The sequence below is a fragment of the Toxorhynchites rutilus genome, chromosome 1, assembly GCF_029784135.1.
Source record: "Toxorhynchites rutilus septentrionalis strain SRP chromosome 1, ASM2978413v1, whole genome shotgun sequence".
NCBI lineage: Eukaryota > Metazoa > Arthropoda > Insecta > Diptera > Culicidae > Toxorhynchites > Toxorhynchites rutilus.
The window spans coordinates 65,789,374-65,808,544 of NC_073744.1; the positions used below are offsets into that span (position 1 = coordinate 65,789,374).

General features: G+C 40.8%; 2 protein-coding genes across 2 annotated transcripts in view; both read left to right on the plus strand.

The window, feature by feature from the left end:
- Positions 1-19,171, plus strand: part of LOC129761884 (uncharacterized) — a 144,585-nt gene that overhangs the window by 69,374 nt on the left and 56,040 nt on the right. The gene's annotated exons all lie outside the window — the stretch shown is intronic.
- LOC129781940 (uncharacterized) lies at positions 8,133-11,678 on the plus strand. Its single transcript, XM_055789442.1, has one exon. It carries the CDS (start codon positions 8,133-8,135, stop codon positions 11,676-11,678), a length of 3,546 nt encoding a protein of 1,181 aa, XP_055645417.1.

A 19,171-nucleotide genomic window follows, 5' to 3' on the forward strand; every position in this document is an offset into this window, starting at 1 on the left:
TTATTCACCGAGTTAGAGTAATTTTGGTGATGCGGTTTCTAACTTGCTCTGGCCATAACAATGAACTTCAAATGCGTTTTTCTCGAAACTAGTTTTTTAAAACTGGCGTACACGATAATTCAAGTTCTACTGAACAGATTAAGGTCAAATTTGTATGGATACAATCTGCAGCTATCTCTCTATCGCATGAACCTCTAAAAAGTGATATTTTTAAAATTTTAATATTTTTAAAAAATCGGGAAACGTAAGAAAAAAACGTTGTGAACGGCATTTTGTTTTTCAAACGGCCGACATTTTGTCAAAGAAGGTGTTTTCGACTTGTCCGAGGTTCATGCGATAGCGGCATCTTTACTGATTCCGAATCTGTTCGATTTTTGTTTTGTTTCAGATAACCAGAAGTGCTGGAATCGTGTACGCCATGATACAACTTTTTTTAACCCTCTCACTTCATCAGCTCTTAACTATTCTAGTTATGAATATTTTTTCTCCGTTCAATTTTTGTTTTATTGTTGAAAGATAGATGAACAAATAATTATCTAATGGATATTAAAGATATTCTTTGTTTTAGTTTTACGGAGCTCGTATAAACGTCCGAAATACGTGTCTTTACACTAGAATGAGGATTGAATAATCGCTACTGTACGCTTTAGAGAATACTCTTTATCCTATTGTAACCACATTTTAGCTAAATTTACCGTATAATTCCAGACCATCTCCAACCAGTGTTGCCACACGTACAGATTTATCTGGATAGGTACAGATTTTTTCGTCATTTTTGGTACAGATTCTGTACGGTACAGAGTACAGATTTTCGTCAAAACATACAGATTGGTATAGATTTTTTCCGCGTGTGAAATTTCTTACATTCGAACTAAGCAACATTAAGGTACATGACGACTTTTACGCCTCAGAAGCGCTTGGAGCGATTTTTCTAAATTCTAATACATGATAATACGCATTCTAAACTCAAAAAAAGCTATGTATAAGCATTATAAAACACACGAAGGACTTACAAATGTAAATGTAGTATTTGTAGTAAATAAATGAGTAGTTTTTCATGCTAAATTTCTACAACGAATATTTTCGATGGTGCAGATTTTTGGAACAGATTTTTGAACGAAAAAGTACAGATGAGAAAGATTTTTAACCCCCCTGGTACAGATTTAAATGTGGCAACACTGTCTCCAACTGGTTCTATGAAACCACCGGAACTATCGACCTTCTTCAGTGCCACAAAAACTTTCGACTAAAGAGTTATTTCAAGAACTTTTATACTTTCTACAATAATGTACGAATTGAACAAACAAGCGAATAGAATAAAATAATTTCGTAGTCCTATGTCCTACTGGAACAAAACCCTTTTTTTTATTATGCCCTTAAGGTTCACCATCCTAAATATAGGAAGTCTTCTTCTTCTTCTTCAATGGCATGGCACTAACGTTCCTAGAGGAACTTCGCCGTCTCAACGTAGTATTACTTGCGTCATTTTTATTAGTACTTAGTTGAGATTTCTATGCCAAATAACACGCCTTGAATGCATTCTGAGTGGCAAGCTCTAGAATACGCGTGATCACAGTGCAAGTCGGAGGAAATTTCTTTGACGAAAAATTCCCCCGACCAGAACGGGAATCGAACCCGAACACCCGGCATGTTAGTTATGACGCTAACCACTCGGCCAAGGGAGCACCCCATAGGAAGTCTATTTTTGTTTATAAATCATGTAAACAAGTTTGAACTTTCCACAAAAATATATCTCTTTGTTAACACATTTCAAAGAATGGGTACAGTCGGCGCAAAGTCGATTTTTCAGGTCACCCTAATCTAGAATGTTATACATACATACAGGACGTAATAAAACAAACAACGTGTCTCAAATTTTTCGATTGTATTGTTTGCGGTGGATCTTATTTCCATGGATTTCTGAGATTCGCTTGTGGAGATTTTGCAACTTTAAATGTTGTTTTTCTTAGACTTAGAACTCCGTTAACCCACTGAAAATACAGTACATTTTTTGGTAACAATTTCGTGGGCATTCAATTCATCCTTCAACTCATCTCTGCCGCATAGTTGGTTCCGCGATGTTTCATTTTATCTCATCCGGACGATGGCAAACCGAAATTGTTCATCTCTTCGGTTCGGATTTTCACATTCACTTTATCAACATCAAAAACGAGGGGAAAATATTTATTACTCTCTCAATCTCGAATGGCAGCCTCCGCCCCTATCTGTCCCGAAGCGATTGCTAAAAAATATTACCAATGATGATAACCCACGCGGACTGCGTACTTGAACCTAAAGTTCAACAAGATCACATCCATCAAGTATTTGGGTTGCGGGGCTCGTAGGCCTCCCAACAATGATATTTTTGTTTGCGCTGCAGGCTTCGGTTGGTGGTGGAAAGTTTCCAACAATGCGATAAAATGGAGTTCGCTGGCATAGCATAAATTTCTCTTTCTTTTATTGAAGGCAATGCAGATGATTCATCCAAACAAACCATCCGATAGCCCTCGCGGAAAAATACTTTAACAAAATCCAATCTGATCCTAAAACTCACTAAATTTAAAATGTTCATTATAACGACTCCCCACGGAGCCGAATAAATGGGTTGGGATTCAAATCCCTGCTGAGTCATACACCGCAGTGAGAAGAAGAAACTGAACAAATCACAACTCGGACAGTCTTCAGCTGGAAATGGCAGCGCCCACGAGAAGAACACGTGGGCCAAAAACACAGGAGGAAGGACATTGCTCTGGCGTGATGACAAAAAATAAACAAACCAGCCATCGTTGAAGTTCGCTGAGGATGAGAATGACCAAGTTGGTGGGTTTGCGTGCAGAAAAGTGAAAGTGATACCAGCAAGCATGCAAATTACTTCAGTATCGAACGAAAGTGAAGTGGGAAAGACATCAGTTGGGCTTTGAGTTTCGTGTCGTGATAATTAAACCAGTAAACAAAGCTCAATAAATTCCAACTTGAAAGAGTTTGGAAGACACGATGCTATCGGGTTCCATAGCATAGTTTTGTTTAGCATAGATAACGTAACGTATGCGGTCTTTCTCTCTCTTGTCTGTTACCGTGAGATTCGGATGTCATGAGTTAGATGATGTAAATCGTTGGGTAAACAGATGGATGAGAATGTGGTCAGCAGAGCGGAGGCATGACATGGCTAATCTCAAACGATTAGAATGGACAAGTTACGGTACTTAGGTGAAGCGCAGATTGGCAATGGGTATATATTAAGCCGACAATGATTATATCTAAAAATCTGTATGAATCGATATAACTCCTAAAGGTATGAATTGATAAGTATTAGAACTTTTAACATTCAATTCACATGAAAATGTGCAAAATTTTGTTTGTGGTGAGTCAAAACGTTAGGTCACATCACGCTGGAATGAGTCTTTTATTTGGTTGATATCATATGTCGCAATCCAAGGCAATATTAGCTATTCAAATTTGGGACTTTTTATAAATTAACCATGAAATTACTGCTCCTCAAATTTGCCGAGCTGCTATAATCACATTTCTTTGCTAAACTAGATCCAATCTCAATCGAATGCCAGCTATGCAACGCTTTGAACGCAACCCTTTCAAGGAAACATTAAATTTTCAGAAGCGCAAACGTCTAAGCTGCAAATACTCTCTCCGGCGGAAAATCCATACGATTCGCCGCGGCCATTGCAAAATACCAAAGTTCAAGGACTACACCAAAAGGGACCTTTTTTTCTGTTGCTGCCTTGCGGAAACCCGTTATGTTAAAGCCGAAAGAACGAGCCTAGAGCCGAAAGGCGAAATGTACCATTTAATGAGATTGCGGAGTGGCGTTTAGTGATGGCAAACAGCCACGTGAAGTCCGCCGTGAAAAACAACCTTTTACACTCAGTCCCCTCGGCAGCCCCCGAATGTGTTTGGTTTGGAAAATAGTGCAATTTCTTCCAATATTCGTCGCTACACAGGAGGATCCTTGGCATGTTCTACGGTTACATTTTATGGCTTGCGGAAGGAAAGTTCCTTCTGGGGATATCATTGCCGCTGTCATTGATAGCACGAAATGTAATTTCGAAAGCCAGGATTATTCGGTTTTCCCCCAGCGCACATCATTCGGAACTTCTTGTCGGCACGTGATGTCAGCAAAAGCGACGCTCGCTGCTGATATTCGATAAATAACATTTCCTAGAAACGGTATCGGCTCCCGATGTACTGGGAAACGCTCTATAATCCTACGTGGTTACGTGGAACCAACTTGCATTAGATTGAGCATATCACTTGAACACATAAACACGTATTTGCAAGGAACTATCAGAATTTTGTTGTTGTCCTATAAACATGGTAAATGGTAAGGAAATCATTTTTATTGCCGCCTCTAGCAGGTGTCGGTTATCGATAATGTTTTCTTAACAATAGAATATCATTTTTCAATTGATTTGTACCAATCCCGATAATGGAGGGTAAACGCCTGCAAAACTATTGGTATTGTAAAAATCTAGTTTATTTTTTTTTATTCTACATTGATCCCTCACATGTATTTGTTATCGATACCTTCAAACATTCACGTTTTCTTACTAAGCGAACGTTCAGTGGTTCAGTCGCAGAACTGTTCATTGATTGATCTTCTAATTGACTCTTTACAATTTCCTTTTACTATAAATTTCCCAGTACTTCTACCAAAACTTATTATATCAAATTATTTTCAGACACATCTCTCGTTCAAGATTTTTCAACCAGGAAAAAACAGAAAAAAAGAAAAAGAAACTTTCATAGTCATAAAACATAATCATAATACAGATGTTGTACTAAAAGCTAAAAAATAATTAGGCAAGAAGCATTTAGTAGTTGGAAGTACACGAAATCAGATTGGGTGACGACCCTATGAAAAAATTGACAATGCAAATTTCCGCTGATAATAGCGAGACCCGAAATTCCAAACGAAGTGGTTTCACACGCTCGAGTGCTTGGGTCAGCGATTAAGACCCTCCTCGATGCAATAAAATGCGCCACAATGTAGGGAACATTACGAGTTCCAAGAAAACGCGACAATTAAAAACAAGTATAATGTTCGGCAGCGATAAGATCGAGAATACCATATCGATGCACGACGTCGCATCATATTCCATAGACGGGGCATTCATCGTGGCGATGGTGATCGCCATCATTTACTACCATTGGAGGAGAAACACGAAACGACTGCGCGAACTGGAAGGGGCGCAGCGGAGGATCCGACTCGATAGTGTGAATGCTGTATAATCAAAATAATGCGAACGCTGTATAATCAAACGCACATTTTGTGCTGACATGGAGAAACAAGAAACACCCAAGTGACCTAAGCAATGTAAAATTTAAGGAAATACAGTTCAGTCTAAAACCGACCGTGAAGGAGTTAGTACTTAGTCCGAAAGCCGTGTTGGGCCACTATGGCCCAATACTAACATCTTAATTTTAACGAACAACATTTGGTGACCCCGACGTGATCGCACTTCGAGCGATCACGGACTCGCGAAAGTAATCAATTCTGATAAGTGAAGTGACATTCTCTCCGCGCGCGAAAAAGTGATGCCATTGCATGGCTGTATAATCGGAAAGTGAAGTGACATTGTCTCAGCGCACGGAAGATGTTGCGCCATTGAGTGGCTGAAACCAAGAAAATGAATCTCCCATTCGCGGGAAGTATGGTGTGCCACTGCGTGGCTAAAAATTAACAAAGTGAACTTCCTACTCGCGGGAAGTATGCTGCGCCACTGCATAGTTATTACAATGCGCCACTGTGTGGCTGAAAATTGACAACGTGAATTTCCCATTCGCGGGAATCATAACATGACACTGCGTGACTGTGTGATCAATAAGTAAACTTCGCCCGTGAGCGAAGCACGGTGTGCAACTGCGTGGAAGATGTGTGATAAACACGAATTATTGTGACTGATGTGAAAAATTTGTAAAGATGATTTCTCGACATTCCAACGACCTACTGTATTCCATGTGCTACATGTATATGAGGGATACGGAGGAGAATTTGAAACAGGACCCGCGTCGTACGCGGGAAGAAGCTGCAGCGATAAAACTGATAATATCGCACATGTTCAACTTGGCGGCAGGAGCCGCGGTTATAAACAAGATACGAAAGCAGATTTACCACTGAACTAAATAGATCGGCCGAAGCCATAGCCGACTATTTAGACTGGAGCATAATCAATGACCCAGCTAAGTATTTGAGTCAATCAAACAAGTAAAGCGGTTAGTAATTATCAAATCAAATAAACATGACGACAAACGAGGACGATGCCGTTGAAAGCTGGAAAAAGCAGCTAACGGCACTGGAGCAAAGCATTGCTCCGATTATCAAAGACGCATGCAAATTAGCAGAAGACGACGACGAAGTCGAAACATTACTAGTGCAACAAGAAGTACTAACAAGCTTGTACGATCAAGCTTGTGCAGTGATACTGAAAATTGAGGGCCAAACGGGGCCCTCCAAGAGACGGGATGCTCTCCTCCCCGCATATATCAAGTCCAGAGCCAGTTTGGCAAAGAGAATACGGCATGCGCAATCACAGACGAATGAACCGAGTCAGGATGAAGGTTCAAGGCAAGTACTGGATCAAACAATGATCACCGGCAATAGCAAGGCCGATTATTTACCCCGATTGGAGCTCCCGAAGTTCCGTGGGTCAGCCACCGAGTGGCTATCGTTTAAAGCCCGCTTTGAGAAGCGGATTGCGACCCTAAACGAGGATGCAAGCAAATACGCTTTCCTGGCGAAATGTTTAGAATACGAGCCCGCTCGTAACTCCTGCGAAGCACTCGAGAATTCAGGAGTGCCTTTCACTGAAGCCTGGGCCAAACTGGAAGCAAGATTCTACAAGAAACGAATCGCATATGAAGGTTACTTTTACACTCTGCTGAAAATTAAAAGGATACATAAGGCATCGCAAAGAGCGATACTAGGACTGATCGACGCTGTCGATACACTATTGTCCGCCACTCGACAAATAGCAAATGAACAACCTGGCGAACCAGATTGCATCGCCAATGGGTTACTAATATGCTTAGTGAAAGAACGATTGGATGAATCAACACTTTCTAAGATTGAAGAAAAGTTGGACCTCCAGCGCATTTATGTTTGGAGCGAATTCAAAATAGAATTAGAGCGGCTGGCTAACCAGATGACTTGCAAAGTGGCTGCCGAAACGGCACACTCTAGTCATCGACCCCAGCCGAAAGTCGTAGCAGCAATCGAAGGCAAAGCTGCGACCACCAAAGACAAAAGGGAAGCACATCGGTGCTACGTTTGTCACAATGAAGGACACACAGCATTTACGTGTCCTAAATTCACGAAAATGAGCATCCCAGAACGATGGGAAACTATCAAAGCAGGGAGGCACTGCTTTAATTGCCTCATACCTGGGCACTCAACGAAGGAGTGCAAATCACAACGGAAATGCCAAATATGCAGCACGAAGCATCATACACTACTTCATCGTGGAGACTCTCCCAAGGGGGACGAGATCCAACAATTGCATCCCGAGAAGGATGTCAATCAAGCACAAGCAAGTTCAACGAAATGACTAGCTCAGGAAGAATACGTCTTTCTGGGCACAGCCATAATTCATGTTAAGGGTGAGCAGAAATGGCACCCTCTTCGATGTCTACTTGATTCAGGGAGTCAAGTAGAAACAATCACAGAAAAGGCTGCTCGAAGCCTAGGAATTCCGCAACACTCGGTAAACGTAACCATTAAAGGAGTTAGCGGACAAGCACATGTTAAAAGGGGTATCAAAACTGTGATAGCCTCTCACGCAAGCAACTACAATGAAAGTTTAGAATTGATCATAGTGCCAAAGATATTGGACGATCAACCAAGCACAGCTATTGATGAAAAGGGTATACGGATACCAGAACAATTGCACCTTGCCGATCCCCAGTTTTACAGATCGAATGAAATCGACATTCTCCTCGGAGCGAGAATATTTTTCAAAATTCTAATGCCAGGCCGGCTTAGCGTAGCCAACGGTCTTACGTATCAAGAGTCCAGCTTGGGCTGGATTGCATGTGGGACGCTACGTCACAGCAGCCCATCAACCACTGTATTGTCTGCTACAAGGTGTAGCAGAAATGAATTCGAATTCCCACAGGACGAAATGGCCAAACTCATAGAGAAGTTTTGGCGTCTTGAAGAAGCGTGCTTTCAAGACTGGGAACCAAAGCAACATGACGAATGCGAGGCGGAAAGTCACTTCCGCACAACGTTAGAGATCGCTCCCGACGGGAGATACATTACACGAATGCCCCTACGGGGGGAGCCGTCATCGTTAGGCGACTCTTATCAACAAGCATATAGAAGATTCACATCGCTTGAGCAAAGGCTCAAGCGGAATGCAGACCTGTACAAAGAGTACAGGGCATTCATGAATGAATATGAAACACTGGGACATATGGTACCAGTCACCACAGAAGACTTTCACAAAGTAAAGTATTTCATCCCTCACTCGTGTGTGGTGAAACCAGATTCAACATCCACCAAGGTTAGGGTGGTGTTCGACGCAAGTGCAAAGACGTCAACCGGAGTATCCCTGAACGATATACAAATCGTGGGACCAACCATTCAAAAGGACTTATTTGATCTGCTAATTGATTTCAAGACGCACAACGACGTGCTAGTAGCAGATATTGCAAAGATGTACAGACAAATTCACATCGCATACACAGACACTTGGTTACAATGTATTTTGTGGCGCGACAGCCCCAATGATCAATTGAAAGCGTATAGACTGACGACTGTCACATATGGTGAAGCGTCTTCATCATTCTTGGCCTGTAGGGCACTACACGAAGCAGCTGAAGATTATCGGTCGGTAAATCCGAGAATTGCCGACACCATTCAACGATCGTTCTATGTTGACAATCTAATGATTGGAGCGTCCAACGCAGATGAACTGACGGAGACGAAACGAGAAATAGAGCATGCATTGTCACTTCATGGATTTCCACTTCGAAAGTGGGCATCAAACAACGCAAGCGTACTGGAAGGAATTCCAGAGAAAGACTTGGAACCATTGATCCAAGTTGGTGACCAAGAGGTCATAAAGACATTGGGGATAGCCTGGAACCCCAAAACAGACGTGTTCCAGTTCATCAGTACGAAAAACATAGGTGAAACATACGAAGCGCTCACAAAGCGACAGATGGTCTCGAAGATTTTGAGACTGTATGACCCAATCGGATTGATACAACCTGTAATCATTACAGCTAAAATATTGATGCAAGAATTGTGGACTTATAACGTCAGCTGGGACGATGATGTTCCAGATCAAGCACTAAGCTCATGGAAGAAGTTCGAAGCTTCATTAGTGGAGCTCAGCAAGATAGAAATACCTCGGATGTCGACTCCGAGTCATACGATCGCACTAGATTTACACGGATTCAGTGACGCCTCCGAAAAGGCTTATGGATGCGTCATTTACTTACATGCAATCAACTTAAAAGGAGAAGAGAGTACGAATCTCTTATGTTCGAAATCGAGAGTGGCGCCTTTGAAGAAGGTCACTCTGCCCCGTCTGGAACTCTTGGCGGCGGCACTTCTAGCAGAACTAACTGCTAAAATAAAGAGCATTCTGGCCGGTCGAATCTCGTCGGAATATTACTACAGTGATTCACAAGTAGCGCTAAGTTGGATCAAATCTTCAAATACACGTTGGGGAACCTTCATTAGAAATAGAGTGCAGAAGATACACTCCACCACGAATCCAGAGCATTGGAAATATATATCTACGAAAGAAAATCCGGCTGATATGGTTTCGAGAGGAATTCCAGTCAGAAAATTACGCGAAGCAAAACTAGAATTTTGGTTACACGGACCGGAATGTATACGAAGAAGACAATATTATCTGCAGAGCGGCTACGAATACACTGCTGCTGCAGAACAGGAAGAGATTAAAGAACCAATAACACGATTGGTAGCAGCAACAGGAAAGGCATGCGAAGACTTAATCGCAAAATACCCGCACCATCACACTCATGACAAAACAGTAAGACACTTTGCATGGCTGTGTAGAGCCATAAACAATATGAAGAAGGTCAATAAAGACACAGGCATCAGAAACGAAAAGAGATCGGGCCCACTCACCACCACTGAATTGAATGAAGGACTAACACTCGTAGTCCGAATTATGCAAGCCACTATTTATCCAAATGAAGTAGCGGAATTACGAAAAACTGGGAAGGTGCCTACGAAAGGACCTTTCCAGCATCTCAACGCAATCGTCAGAAATGGAGTCATACATGTCACAGGGAGACTCCACAATGCAGAAATGCCCATCTCACAAAAGAATCCAATATTGATTCCCAAATCGCACCCATTTTCGAGGGTAATAATTCAAAAAATACATGAGGATAGATTTCACGCCGGAACAGATCTGGTAATAAACGAATTTCGACAAAGATTTTGGATGAGGGATCTCCGAAGGACCGTACAAGGAGTCATTCAACGATGCATCTTATGTGCCAAAGCGCGGCCCAGACGTTTACAGCAACGAATGGGACAACTGCCCTCGCCCAGGGTAAATGAATCAGTAGCGTTCACTCACACGGGAGTGGACTTATGTGGGCCATTCGAAGTATATCTCAATCAAAAATCGAAATGCAAGACCACAGCATATGCTTGCATCTTCATATGTTTTGCGACCAAAGCAGTTCACCTAGAAGTCGTCGAAGATCAGTCGACGGCAGCGTTCATATCAGCACTTCTCCGTTTCACATCAGTGAGGGGAATACCCGAGGTTATTTACTCCGACAATGGGCGGAACTTTGTCGGGGCCAGCAGAGAACTCAATCGTTTACGAAGAATATATAACAATGAAGTTTTTCAAAACAAATTAGTTGATATTGCGGCAACTCACAGAATAAGATTTTCATTCATTCCACCCCGAAGCCCCAGCTTTGGAGGACTTTGGGAAGCGAACATAAAGGTAGCCAAGCGGCTCTTTAGTGCAGCGGCCAGAGGAGCACAGCTAAACATCATGGAATTGCAGACACTGTTCTACCAAGTGGCCGCAATAATGAATTCGCGACCACTCACACCTGTTTACACGACGCCAGATTCACCGACCGCGATCACACCCGGTCATTTTTTGATAGCACGCCCAATGCTAGCCGTGCCCATCCCTACGCAGAGTGAGGATGGAAGCAATCTCACAACCAGATGGAAACGAGTACAATCGCAGCTCGAACAATTTTGGAGAAGATGGAGAGACGAGTATCTCCACCAGTTACGTGATTATGCAAAATGGACCAAGCAACAAGCCAACGTTAAGGTAGGCCAAATCGTATTGATCGGAGACGATCACCTTCCCGTAGCAAGGTGGCCTATGGGAATTGTCACACAAATACACCCTGGAAATGATGGAGTAGTCCGAGTGGCAGTAGTGCGAACCGCTACCGGAATTTACAAACGCAACGTGCGAACACTTGCTCCTCTACCAGTCGAGGAGCACACCATTCAACCCATTATAGAAGAGTATGACAACACAGCTGATAACGAACAGCAATCTCAAGCCGAAGCAATCGAACTAGAAGACGATCCCCCTCCCCAAGCACCCCAAATGATTTGGGACGGTAGACTACGCCCTCGTCCCAAAGGGGGGAGAAAATGGAAGTACACGAAATCAGATTGGGTGACGACCCTATGAAAAAATTGACAATGCAAATTTCCGCTGATAATAGCGAGACCCGAAATTCCAAACGAAGTGGTTTCACACGCTCGAGTGCTTGGGTCAGCGATTAAGACCCTCCTCGATGCAATAAAATGCGCCACAATGTAGGGAACATTACGAGTTCCAAGAAAACGCGACAATTAAAAACAAGTATAATGTTCGGCAGCGATAAGATCGAGAATACCATATCGATGCACGACGTCGCATCATATTCCATAGACGGGGCATTCATCGTGGCGATGGTGATCGCCATCATTTACTACCATTGGAGGAGAAACACGAAACGACTGCGCGAACTGGAAGGGGCGCAGCGGAGGATCCGACTCGATAGTGTGAATGCTGTATAATCAAAATAATGCGAACGCTGTATAATCAAACGCACATTTTGTGCTGACATGGAGAAACAAGAAACACCCAAGTGACCTAAGCAATGTAAAATTTAAGGAAATACAGTTCAGTCTAAAACCGACCGTGAAGGAGTTAGTACTTAGTCCGAAAGCCGTGTTGGGCCACTATGGCCCAATACTAACATCTTAATTTTAACGAACAACAGTAGTTATCGCACCCCTTCCCTTAATCTAGGGCATTGATGAGACTAAAATAAAATCATGGTACATATGATGAAACTATTAACTGTGGATAACGGAGATCCAACGTGCCCCAGGATTTTTGTTTTAGTCCAATCAATGCCCTAGATTAAAGGAAGGGGTGCGATAACTACTAAATGCTTCTTGCCTAATTATTTTTTAGCTTTTAATACATTATCTGTATTGACGTAGGACTACGTCTTTCATTTCTATACCTGGGTGTAAAATCAAAATTTCGTAAACGAAAGCATTACGCCGGAGAACAAGATTTTGAGCAATAAAAGCTTCTAAACAACTGAACGAAATGGTATGATAAACACTTCATTCGAAAGATAAAATGTCTACGCGATATATACTTGTTACTTTTTGATCAAAAAACTTGTTTCAATAGCCTTAAAATTGCTATCAAAACAGATTATTGAAATCACCAATCATTGTATAAACGAGCACCGCTCGGAAATCCACTCAGGCAGGGACGAATGACCTTTGGGTTGAAGTCCCCTCAAAAACAAGAACCGAAATCAACTCAGTTTTAATTGAACAGCGATTGGAGAATGTTGTCGCTGTTGTGGTGAAGCTAACTTCGTTCATCATTAAAGCGCTGATGAATGGTGTCACGAAAAGCCTGTTTTTGCACCTTAGGCCAGACGGGAATCTATCATGAGGAGAGTGATGTCACTGAAAAGTCGACCGAGAAAGTACCAGCATCGAAAATTGGTTCCGCTTGAGGCATCGGAGCAGCCGCCACACACACACACATACGCGCGCGCAACTCTTTCCGTTTGATGGTATCGAGTTAGCATTAACCACTGGTGGACTACGAAAAAAATCGAAAAGAATCCGGAAAGATGTCATCGATGCTGAAAAATAATCAGCCAGTTCCCCTTGGAATTGAAAATCACAATCAAGCGAAAGAGTTTATTTTAATGTTTTCTGTTCATATAATACTGCAATCAAATGCATTTCGTTTTTTGATTTTTCAATCAAGTGCAATTAACAAGAAAGCTTCTGAAGATTATTCTTCCCCATTAGAAGAATATTTTCGTATCGAATATTGGATGCATAAAACCTTGTGCCTCCAATGTAACGCTCTCGTTTTCGAAGTCCCCCAAATATTCATTTATTCATTCATTCAGAATGGATTCAGATTCAACTTCAAACAAATGATCACTAAATCAACGATAGTCCTACGTCAACCTTGCGGCTATATCACATATATAACCAGATATGGGCAAAATCGCATCGAAATTCGTTCAACCACACTCATTCACAGATAAAACTCACCCTTCTATTCTCCGTTTATGCCTCACTTTATTTGAGTAAGAAAATATTCATCTATCATCTCTGCAAAATTCATTCTCGAGTTAAACGGAAAAACACTGTCTCGATTCCGCTCATCAATTCTCAGAGAATTTTGCATTCTCTCATTTGCCTCACGGAATGACGTTAGATGGTGAGAGAATCAAATTGGAAACCTTTGTTTGAGGCAGCGAGTGTCTCTGTAAAATCATTCGTTTTTCACTTAAATAGCAATCATTGAGCCTCGATCGCGACCAACGTTCATTCTTTGTGTGGACACCGACTGGACAACATCGTTGCTGGACGAGCTGGACAGCGAGGGATCGAGTGCCTTTCTCAAGGCAAGAGGGCGGAGGTGGTAGCGCTGGAGTAGAGTAGAGTAGAGTTTTCAAAGGGCCTTCCTCAAGGCTAGAGACGAATGAACTGCAAAAGTTTAAAGTCTCTATAATACAAGACCTTCCTTCCTTTGATCGTGACAGTACAATATAGGTAGATAATTGCAATAGAGTTGTTTCCTGTGCACTATTGCAATGACATTTTTGACGTAGAACTACGTCTTTCAGGAAGGGTCCCAAATCAGAAAACAGGTCACGTTTTTATGAAATAAAGTTAACGTCAATAACTATGTTCACTGTGAAAGAATTCTCATGATTCGCATACCAATCGAATCGGAAATTCTCCAAGACTTGTTTGATATGCTATATATTACAATTCGCCAATCTCTAAACGGTTTAAATTCATGAAAACTGGAAGATCTTCCTTTTTCCCATACATTTGTTCTGCCGATTTGTGTGCTAAACCTACTCGTATTTCGAATGCTTATAACTCGAACATTTCTTAATAAATCGGAAAGATGTTTGCATCAATTGATAGGAAATATTTCTACGCGTCTATCACAATTAATAAAATATTATTTTTCATGAGATGAACAATCGAATAACTGTAAAATGTAGAGCGTTATTTAAACGCCCTAACTGTTAAGTTTTGATTGGCCCGATTTATGGTTTCCCCAATACAGACTTCAAAATCGATGTACCTGTGGAATTCCGCTCTGCAAACATACATGCAAGTCGCAGGTATTTTTGTTCCCACCGAGCCCTGTTTCCCTAACACGGACTTCAAAATTAATGTGCCTGGGGGAATCCCCTTTGCAAATACATACATGCAAGTCGAGGGTGGTGTTAAGTACTTTTATATTCGCTTGTCGTTGTGCAGACCGGAATATGTTTCCCTAAAACGTACTTTTAAACTGAGAAGCCTGCGAAAATCGTCATTTCAGATACTAGAGGTGAATGAACTTTCACGGTTCGAGAACTACGTAAACATGAGATGTGCAAGAATTTCAGAGGGAAATGTAAAATACAATGACCGTTTGACAATTCTTCCGTTCACATATTTTGGTAGTCCTAGGCATCATATCAAACGTAAAAGGACGTTCATCAAATTGTAACGAAGAACATAATCTATTACAAAAATTTCGATGCATTTTAAAATAATATTCGAAGTGGTAAACAAGTGGATATTACCCACTTCCTGTTTTATTATTATGTTTTCTCTCATAATGAAACCGTTTAACTTAAAAAGTTTGTTTTTACTTTTTTTTTATTTTCTATTTTTTAGTACATTAACTGTATTATTAGTATATTTCTCTACAATAAAAACATTCCACAATTTTGAAAAATGTTTGATTTTTGCCTACTTTTTTTAGGAATGTTTTCATGATGTATAGTATTCTATTAGTCAAATCATTTCATTTGATATTGATAATGACGTGAATGCAAAAAATACATAGCCGACCATTTTGTGCGGGCGACCTTTCTGAATTTATATGTTCATAATGTAGGTTGTTCTCCATGTCATGTCCATTGATTTGTTACACATATCCCAATTTATTTAAACTAATATGAAATCAACCATTTTCTAACGGTGGCCAAATTGGATTTTATAAGATAATGGAATACACCGTATTATAATGACAGCAGAGATAAAGGTGTGTTCCAAGTTTCAGATCAATGATCTGACAGATGAAGTATTGTCTCGGGAACTTCGATAGTTTGATGGTTTTGAAAATTTTGGCCACCTTCTATTTTCCTGATGCGGTATCAGGGTGCCAATGAATGTATGGGAAAAAACGACCCTAAAATTTCAAAAAGTTACGCTATACAAAATGTTCACCAGCTCGAAAAAACACCCTATACCGAATTTCAACTCAATTGGACTTAAGGGAGAGTGGCGCAAAGCGGTCAAGGTTTGAGCTTTTTGAAAATCGAAAAATCACCCAAGGGGGGAGTAAAGGAAATCGGGGTTTTCGAAAAAAAAATTGTTGATACTAGATGTCTTAAAATTGCATAAAACGTCGAGATCTAGTGTCATCTCGAAAATTTTTCTCTTGTCAAAAATAAGCATTCTGGGACTTTTTTTCGGAGTACGAAACGAAAAGTATGGTTTTTGGGTGCCAATAAAAATAGTTATCTCGATTTTTCATTCGGAACTTGCTATGAAATGTTGATTTGCACGATAATATACCCTTATGCAAAATATTAGCTCATTCGGGCTTCACTTACTGGTGTCACAAACGCAAAATTGGATTTACAATTACATAAAAAAATATCAAAAATAGATTTTTCAGGCGTAAAAACGACCAAGTACCAAAAACATTTGTTTTGACAAAAAAAAATTTAAGTCCGATAAACTGAAATTCGGCATAGGGTGTTTTATGAGGTGGTGAAATTTTTTATTTGAAGTATCTTTTTGAAATTAGAGATGACCATTTTCATTGGCACCCTAATCTTTATATATAAAAATGGATTTCTGTCTGTCTGTCTGTCTGATTCTTATGGAATCGGAAACTACTGAACCGATCAACATGAGAATTGGTATATAGGGGTTTTTGGGGCCGGGGAAGGTTTTCATGATAGTAAGAGACCCCTTCCCTTTCTTAGGGGGGACTGCCATACAAATGAAACACCAATTTCTGCATTACTCGAGAATTAATCAAGCAAATGGAATCAAATTTTGCATGTGGAGGTTTTAGGGTGCAATAAATGATCCTATGGTGGTTAGACACTCCAAGAAATGTTTCTATGATGGTATGACACCCTCTCTCCTCAGGAATAGAGAGGAGGTCCCATAAAAATATTACACATATTTCAACCATAAATATTCCAACCAAACTTGATAATTGAAAATGGTCGGAAAACTCTGATGGAAAAAGGGATAATTCGGAAAATTGAATTCCCATGTTTTCTACAATTACATAGTGACAAGTGCTGTTAGTCCATTTGTTGTTTGCGTTAGTCCATGTGATCTTTTTCGAAACTGGAAATGGATTTCAATGTAATGAAACGCACTCCTATATCTTCTTTTATCTATTCCAATAAAAGAGTATCTCCGAATGTGTTGATGAGAGCAACTCGAGGAAGGAATTGTCCGATTTAGGACTGTCTATATTCTATCATATTTTCTGTATGAAACATTTATTCCATGTAACGGAGAAACATGTTATTTGCAAGTGGTTGAAAAATCTTGAACGAGAATTGTGTCTGAAAATAATCTTATATTATAATGATGAGTTTTGTTAGAAAAACTAGGAAATTAATGGTAAAAGGTAAATTCAACGGGGTCGATTAGAAGATCAATCAATGAACAGTTCTGCGATTGGACCCATTGGACCACTTGCTCATAGTAAGAAAACGTGAATGTTTGAAGGTATTAATAACAAAAAAAAATTATAGGAGGTTGTGTCCAAGATACGACCGCATTGTTGACGTAGAACTACGCTGTTATTTTATATAAGTCGCTTGTTTATATCTTCGGATATTATTCTATAATGCTGTGACCAACGAAACCCTTATGATGACGGAAAACAAACAATGTTAACTGCTTGGAAAAGACTGAATTATGCCACACAGCTTGTACTCTGCTCTAACACCCATCGATGCGAATTTGCTGATGAGTTTGTCACGAGCGACCGCCTTCACCACCAGCGGGGGGAGCTTGATTTTGGTTGCTGCCTGGGTAACGGCGTTTACATTTTCGACCGACGCGCCGAAATCGCCTGCTTCGCTGTTGTTCGATGCGGTGTCACACTCGCGAAGGCTCGGTTCAGTGCGAGCGCTTTTCACTGCACATCGCGTGCATCATTAGATGACGCTTGCCTCGAAATTTTATTGCCCCTGGCAATGCATTCGTTTTTTGCAGGGCTCGAGCCTGCCTTCCACTGCTTCTTGTTCATCACACACTACGCGAAGCGTCCAATTTATGACGCGGAAAGATAAACACACGATACGCATAACGCGAAAAATGAACTCAAAACACCACACGACGATATCCAACTTGGATTACCACTGGTGGGGTCCAATCTTAGATCGAAGCGCAGCGAAAGCAAAGTGAACTGGATTGCTCAACAGTCCGATGCCGAATGAAAGTTTGCCTTCTTCTTCTTTCTTTGTTTTTAAGAGGCTTTAAACTTTGCAGTTCATTCGCCTCTAGAGTTTGCCTCAGCGAGATCCACTGTTTATACTCTAGGCAAGTATTCCCCTTCATTCTTCTACTTTTCCTTTGTTTACGGAGACTTTAAATCCTACGATTTCCCCTTCGTTGGTCGTCAATAAGTTGCTCGTTCTTGACAGCTCTGTTCGGGAAAGCACACAAATGGACAGAACAAATGAATGGGAACATGGAAACGCTTAAAGTTTTCATGAATTTTAAACATTTACAAACAAGGGATTCTAATACATAGCATATTAAACAAATGTTAGGGTATGTAAATCGCCAAAATCCGTTCGCGGCAACAAAAGTTATTAACATTAACTTTATTTCATGAAAACGTGACCTGTTTTCTGATTTGGCACCCTTCATGAAAGACGTAGTTCTACGTCAACAAATGTTGGGCGGGACGAAGTTTGCCGGGTCAGCTAGTGACCTATAAATTAGAAACTAATCGTAATCCATGTGAAATTGACGTTAATTTTATAAAGGAGTGAGAGTTTTTCCATCTGGTTCTATAGTTACGAAACACTGGAATTTTTGTTTTTTGGATGTTTCGCGCCTGAACACAACAATAAAGTTCAAATGGCCAATCTTTTAAATGAAGATAGTTATTGTATTCTACACTATATACTTCGATTCAACCGACTTCTTATATATCTTTGTAAACTCAGAAAAATGGAGTGGTTCTGTAGGTGTGAAACGCAGTGTAGTAGAGCTCTCTTCTCTTGAGCTATTTATTATTAGTCCGAATATGTGCAGTTGACTCAGAACAAATTCACATGTCTTCAATAATGTTCTTTCCAACGTTCGGCACACTCAAACGACAAAAGAAAATACACTCACATGGTTATGACCTTGGTATCATGGTAAATAGCAATGAACATAAATTACCCGTTTAATGTTCGGTCGATGCAAGTACTTGGCATGGCATGGACATACTACATACGGGAGTACCTACAAATAATTTGCAAACCATGCTCAACCCGCAAATAACACAACACAAATAACATGGTTGTTCGTATCGGAAATGCGCGCTTGAACTTTCAGCCGCTGTCTGGTCGCTGTCCCGTGTGGAATTCAAACCCTTCGTTG

Bases quoted from the DNA above. Each gene is read 5' to 3' on its own strand.
- LOC129781940 (XM_055789442.1), top strand. From the start codon at position 8,133: ATGGCCAAACTCATAGAGAAGTTTTGGCGTCTTGAAGAAGCGTGCTTT.